Source organism: Macrobrachium nipponense, chromosome 29 (assembly GCF_015104395.2).
Source record: "Macrobrachium nipponense isolate FS-2020 chromosome 29, ASM1510439v2, whole genome shotgun sequence".
Classification (NCBI taxonomy): domain Eukaryota; kingdom Metazoa; phylum Arthropoda; class Malacostraca; order Decapoda; family Palaemonidae; genus Macrobrachium; species Macrobrachium nipponense.
This window is the reverse complement of record NC_061092.1, coordinates 27,573,590-27,580,729: the sequence shown is the minus strand read 5'-3', so window position 1 is coordinate 27,580,729 and position 7,140 is coordinate 27,573,590. Positions and strand designations below refer to the sequence as shown.

General features: G+C 36.4%; 1 protein-coding gene across 5 annotated transcripts in view; it reads left to right on the top strand.

The window, feature by feature from the left end:
- LOC135206212 (tubby protein homolog) overlaps window positions 1-7,140 on the top strand; it is a 427,064-nt gene that overhangs the window by 402,426 nt on the left and 17,498 nt on the right. For 2 of the 5 annotated variants that reach the window (XM_064237549.1, XM_064237551.1), the window contains 4 exons: window positions 3,405-3,598; window positions 4,572-4,772; window positions 5,166-5,399; window positions 6,082-6,199. In XM_064237549.1, coding sequence (XP_064093619.1) covers window positions 3,405-3,598; window positions 4,572-4,772; window positions 5,166-5,399; window positions 6,082-6,199 — 747 coding nt within the window. Of the gene's footprint in view, window positions 1-2,053; window positions 2,615-3,404; window positions 3,599-4,571; window positions 4,773-5,165; window positions 5,400-6,081; window positions 6,200-7,140 lie in introns of those variants that run through there. The other 3 variants (XM_064237553.1, XM_064237554.1, XM_064237550.1) reach the window with 3 other exon arrangements.

The window sequence follows — 7,140 nt, the reverse complement described above, 5'->3', positions numbered from 1 at the left end:
ATTAGTAGTACATTGAAAGTTTAAATTCTAAGACACGCATTGAACTAGACAAAGGAATACATGATATTGCACGCATGTAAGACTATATATACACACACGTACACACCACCTCGAAAGTTGGTATTATATGGTAGTTATGCAATTTTTTTTATATTCCTGGTAGCGAACATAAAAAAATAAAACTTTTTCTGTTCTTTGTTACAAAACTATGCTATTTTAACCTCTTGCTTGTATTCAAAATGACTCCTGTTTCATACACAGGCGGACATACAAACAGGACTCCTTTATACACTGAATATGAACCCAATAGCAAACATTTATTCATCCCAAAAACATGTCGTTTATGCCAGTTATATCGATGCTGTGAGTTCATAAAAAACCTACCAACATTCCATAACCGTATGAGTCACTGAATTTTAGTAGAAATCCACAATGGTGTCAGTGCAAATATATATTAAAAATATATTCAAAACAAATGTTGTGGTTGTCATCTTATTAAATCACACTTCAGCTATAAGTAATTTATCTGTTTTTCTAATAAGTGGTCTCCTCTTTCTATATTTCCCCTTTTACCTACTGTCACTTCTTTCGAATGAACACCATAATATTCTTTGGAAGGTTGAATTTCAAGTAAATGGCCCCTGTGGTGGTTGTCCCATATGAATTGGGTTCATCTTCTAATAATAATAATAAGAGGAGGAGGAAAAGTCTACCTACACAATAATGAGAGATTCTGCTATGGCCTAAGAATAAGAATGTCCTCCTTCTCTTTCTTGTTTAGCTACTAGTTACCATGGCAACTATTTTCTACCCATTGTTCTTCATCTTCGTGTACTCCAGTTTTCCATTCCATCTCTTGCCTCAGTCACTCCTGTAGTTGTCACGCCAGAAATGGTACGGTATGTTGATGGTTTGTCCGTAATCAGTTTAGTGTTGTCTTTACATTAACCCGTTTTATATATATATATATATATATATATTATATATATCATATTATATATATATCATATACATATTATATATAGTTGATATATATAATATATATAAACAGTATGAAAATTTGAGTTTTACCTAAGGAACACCCAGCTTATGGCCAAGTATAGTTCTATTAGGCCCCCGTCACAACGGCCGAGCTTTGCTCGACGAACTTTGATCGATGTGACGTCAGAAGCGGAGAAACCGCGGCAAAGTTCTGACTTTTCTCGCTGTTTCTCCGCTTTTGACGTCACATCGGACAAAGTTCGTCGACCAAAGCTCGACCGTGTGGACGGGGCCTTAGAATACTCCTTTTTTTGTCACTGGAATCGTGGGAACGAACAAACACAATGCGTCCTCCGGTTTCCATGGTTTCCCTCACGACGCTGCGTGACGTCTTGTATTGGTCTGTTGCATTATTTTCCCGTGTCTCCACTGCCTTTTATAATTTTCTTCGGTTTATACGCATTCCTTTTAATGTTTGAAAAATACACGGATCTTTGAATATTGGCTTGTTATCATCTTTATTCCCATTTTTATCGTTCATGTTGTTTTATATGTAATTCCGGTTCCGTTTGTGTTTATAAGTCGTCTTCCTCTGCCACCGGCACATTCCACTGGGCAGCAACAGGTGGTTTTAGTGCTCCAGTTGGCGTCGCTCAGACGTCGTGTTGTTTTATCGTGTTTTAATCTTTTCCTTGTTGCAGTTTATCTTTTTTCGACCATATCTAGATTTGATGCTCTTGTGAGAGCATATTCCCAAAAATTCTTACCTCCAAGATTATAAGGTCTACAATATCTACCATTCGATGTCAGGATGAATGCAAATATTATAAAGTCGTTCAGGGAAAAAAATGAAAGACTTCTTTTTTCCTGAATTTCACAGCAGATTAGATTGGACTATTAATATGGAGTATGCTGTGTAATCAACGAGAACATTTCAGTGATGTGTCTGCATTATTATGTCTGTGTGAATTGAGTTTGCAGGTCTCACAGAGCGCCTTCGGTGGAGTGGGACCATAGGAGAAAAGGGTGTTTAAAAAAGAACAGTAACAGTAAAGAAGGCACGGATTAACAAACGGTTGAAAACCATTAGAGACTGATAGTGTAACGTTTTTTTCGGTGGGTCAGTCCGAGTCAAATGGTCTACAGCAAGTATCTGGTTCCCTTTTGCCTAACAACTTACCACATTCGTGAGCAGGTGTAATCAAAACCAACCGTAATGTAACAGCCTGGCTAAGGAATAAAATTTCATTGTGTCAGTTCCCGCGAATTTCTTATGAACATGGAGAAGTTATAAAGTTTCCGTCCTTGGATTCTGCCTTATCCTTGGATGAAGCAAGTGGCCTTTCAACTCCTCCAGTTTACACACTACTCAGCTGTGTGTTGAATACGCAATCCATCATGTGAAATCAGCTATAGCCTCTGAAGTTGATATCAGTTCCACTAGTATGTTCGTTATGCGTAAAACAAATGATTCGGGCGTTTTATACAACCGGGAAAATGGACCGATTTTGTTAGTGGTGAAAAAAAAGTAGTTAAGACGAGTTACCTAATTCTCAAAGGCAGAGGAGAATAGGTAGTGTAGTCCAGTATCCTAACATGATGTTCAAAGCAGCTCTGGATCGCTGTTTACAAGGTAATTTGATTTAAAACCATGCTATCTTACAGCTTTCAGGAAATGTATAGTAGAGGTACTTATGTTAACCAATTTAGACAAACTGAAAGCAGATAATAAGGGAAGTAGGTATACTACAGGGATTAGGAGAGTACAAGGGGGTAAAGGAATGAATTATGAAAACAGTACCTAAAGAGCACGGCTCCGGATTAGAGGTGCTGTATAGAGAAGGCCTCATGAGTTTTTGGGATGATCTAGGACCTGTTGGCGTGAAACTCGTGCAGAAGGACGACTGTACTGTAATACCGTTTTCTGCATGTGGGTTGGACACATGGGGCATTAAAGTATGTGAAAAGTACTACTTAAAATTAGTGATGACAGTAGTGTAGCACAAGGAAAGATGTTAGCAATGAAAGTGCAAATTTTAGCCCACATTAGGTACATGAAACCCATGATGTTCTGGGTCCATGAGTAGTACTTTTGTGACGTACTGATGATTACAGTCAAAGTCACCTATAACTCTGCAATAATTTCTTATTTTATCTTCCCATGTGGTCTACTATTGCCGAAAGGAGCAGTTATTATTCCGAGGCATTAGCATCTAAGGGTTGCAGAGTTCAGGTGAAACCACTAACCACTGTTACACAAGGATTCTGTTTAGGTAGAGATAGGTATTGTGTATGCATAGGATGTGTTGTATGTCGGTAGAGATAGGTATTGTGTATGCATAGGATGTGTTGTATGTCTATCAGCTGGTTATTTTAAAATCCTGACACCTGTAGCCAAATTGGTAACCTTATTTTTTTTTCAGAAACTGAGCGAAAGCTCGCTGGCCTTCAGCTGACAGGCTACGTAGATGCTGACACTGAAGACCAGGAATCAACACCCATCATTCCCTGTTCCTCACCTGCATCTCCAGATGACCCCTCCCATGCACTAGTCTTGCCACATGCACAAGCATTTTCAATCACCCAAGATCAACAGAATCTCAGACCTAACAGTGCAGTAAGTCCCCCGTTACAGACATGAATAGCATTATTGTAAATCTTGTGACTTTTGCCTTATGCTAGTGTATGAATAAAATTTTGACAGAGGCAAAGTTAAGTATAATCATACATTGGCTAATTTTTCAGTACATACTGTAAATGGCATGACTTATGAATATTACAGATCCTGGGTTTGGGACATTGTATAATGTCTATTGAATATTACTTGTGATACTATCTTTTTGTTCAAAATTCCCTTTTAACTTAATTAAATGTGTTCCATAAAAAACTGCAAATATATGCTAATATAGCTTTTAGGAATGAAGTGACTTTTATCCACATGAATTTTAGTAATTTCTGGGAAAGGAGTATGGTAACTACTTTTTAGTTGCCTTGAATATATTAGTACAAAGATAGTGTTTACAGAATAGGAACTAGGATGAATAATAGTTTGTTAACATGCATCAGAATAATTTATTATTAACCATTAATTTGATTAAGCTTCTAAAATTCTGAGACTATTCAGAGCTCATAGAGGCTTGTAAGTTGAAGTGTACTGAATAATGGTTAACATGAAAAGAATATAATAAATTTATACCAGTTCACTTGACGAGAGGCAGTTTCTGCCCATTTCCAGAGTTCCATTTTGAAAAATAAATTGTATATTTTCATACAGTTCCTGTTTCAATCGGTCAGTTACTTGTCAGGTTCATGTTATAGCATTTAGGTCGAAATATTACTCTGATTTATGTTCATTTCAAACCAGTACACCCTATAAGTCACTGAGGAAGCTACTATTGAAAAACAGGATTTTAGACACTTGTTTTTATTCTTTATAATAGTAAATGTTCTGAGAGCTGATGTCCCATTTACACATATTAGATTAATAGCACAGTTTTCAATACTTCCATTTTCTTTTTGAAGCAAATAAAATGCACCTGTAGCAAAGAATAGGTCAGTGGACTGTACATTTGATGAGGGATTCTTTCCAGCAGGAATCTGTAGGGTCTGGAGAAGCACCTTCATCTCTAGCAGGAACCTTGGATGATGGGCCAGAAATCGAAAGATTTGTACTACAACCTGCACCAGAGGGTTCTCTTATTAAATGCCGTATATCCAGAGACAGGAAAGGCATGGACAGGGGACTTTTTCCTACTTACTTTCTTCACATGGAAAGAGATGATGGAAAAAAGGTAAAGTTTTGATCCTTTCATTGAGAAACCACATTAAGCTAAATTTCAACACACACAAAAAAGATACAAATTGCTGTATTTATATTTGAGAGTACGTACCCATTTTCAACCCTCTCAGTAGTATCACATCTTTAACTCTGTTAGCATGCATCATAGGTCTGCAGAACCCAAATGGACATGTTTTTGGCATAGGGGATACTGCTTGGCATAAACCAGCAATGCACATTCAGCATTGTAGATGATGACAGAGAAAGATTTGTGAGCTTTTTGTCCCTTGTATCAACTGCATGCTTTTACAGCACTAAGACCCATTGTAGATAGTATAGCACATTGCTTTCAACCAATAACATCATCTTCGTTAGTAGGACTACAAAATGACTATCTTTGTTCCAGGTCTTTCTCTTAGCTGGTCGGAAACGAAAGAAGTCGGCCACCTCCAATTATCTTATCTCAGCAGATCCAACAGACTTGTCAAGAGGAGGTGAATCTTTTTGTGGGAAGCTAAGATCAAATTTGTTAGGAACACAATTTACGATATACGATGGAGGAGAAGGTAAAAAGAAATTGACTTCTTCTACAACAACAGAAAAACCAGGTTCTAGGCAAGAACTAGCTGCTGTAGTTTACGTAAGTAATAAGAATCTTATACGTAGTATTAAAACAAAATCCTGTGTAACATTTATTCATTTTATTGTAGTAAATTTCAAGAATTCTGATTGTAATTTTACAAAATGTAATGTAGAAATAACTTACCATTTCTGACTCAGATCTTATCATTACTTCATATTTTCTATGCTTGCAGTAAGCAAGTTTTATGTCTTGACTTGGATGTATGTACTTAAGTACATAATGTGTCAGTAACTTTTTCTCATTTGCTGTAGAAATAAAAGCTACCTTATTACACAATAGGATTCTTGTTAAATTATTTGAATAAAGATACCCATAATGATGGATACCAGTACAGTACTGAGAACTAGATTGGATTTTGTCCGTGCTGCCAGTTTTAAAATGGAGATTTCACTAATAGTCAGTCATGAATTATATCCACACTAATGCAAAACTTTTTGGCATAAGAAAATTTTATCATAAGAATATACATACTTCACTCAGAGGGCTATGAAAATTGACAGGAAAGAGATAATGGTGCTAGGTCACAATCCTTTTATGTATGTTTAATTAAAAAGGCTGTAAAGATTGCTGTTGGGTCAAAAAACTTTTGGTGCTTATCAAGGAATTTTAAAAACAAAAAAAGTGCAAGTACTGAAATTTATTAATGAAACTGGTTGTAACAACATCCATTTATTTTCAGGAAACAAATGTATTAGGCTTCAAAGGTCCAAGGAAGATGACTGTAATATTACCAGGAATGACAACAGACCACCAAAGAGTAGAATTCCGACCAAGTGTAGAACATGACAGTCTTTTAGGTAAAACATTTTTTTTTTATTCTACAACAAGCTGAAGTAAAATGTTAGTGGTCTTAAATAGTGATGGAAAATGCTGGCATTTAATCAAACTGTGAATAAGAACCTTTAACCCCATTTTCTTTGTCATTAGTATTTACCTGGCTTCCAGTAAATATGTAAACATTGTAGAACTTACTGATAATTTTAAAACAAAAAATTTTTATGGTAGCTACACTCCAAATTTTTCTGACAATAAATAGGTTATCTGGACTTAGTGTATTAGTGCATGTGGGAAGGTGCTACGATAAAATGAGGGAAAACTTGAACTTGTTACTGCTTACAAGAGTTTCAGATAAAAATATCAAATTGTAGTTATGGGCACAACTCTGGAGATAAAAAAATTGGACCTAAGCCCCAGATATTTGAGTAAAATATTTTACAACTTTCTTAACTATGTATAATGAGCAACAAGCCCAGGGTTCAGCAACAGTGTGGACATTTACAAAAATTCTGTTGAGACTATAAAAAAAACTTCACATGTCAAAAAAAAAAAAAAAAGCTGGAAGCAACTAGTCAACAAGATGGGACCGGCACACCTTGTAAGGCAAAGCAAATCCACCTGGTTTGCCATAACAACTGGAGGAGGACAGTCAGGATGGACTTAGAAATAAAACACCCAGAAGGAAAAGATTGGGTAAAGGCAAAAGCACTTAATTGATAATCCACCGAGCCACTTTTGCTTTTTCATCACCCTGTCGCACACACTTCGAAAATCCGAAAACAAGAAAGTAAATAACAAAAGGATAAATGCATGATTGTACCCTCAGGCATGGGAGCTCAAACCCAAGGCCATGGAAGGCCATGGTAAAATGGCTATGGCACAGTCCAAGGTTGGAGAACAATGTTTGTATTCAGAGTATGTAGCTTTATCTTGAAAGGGTTTCCTACCAAGACTTATGAGT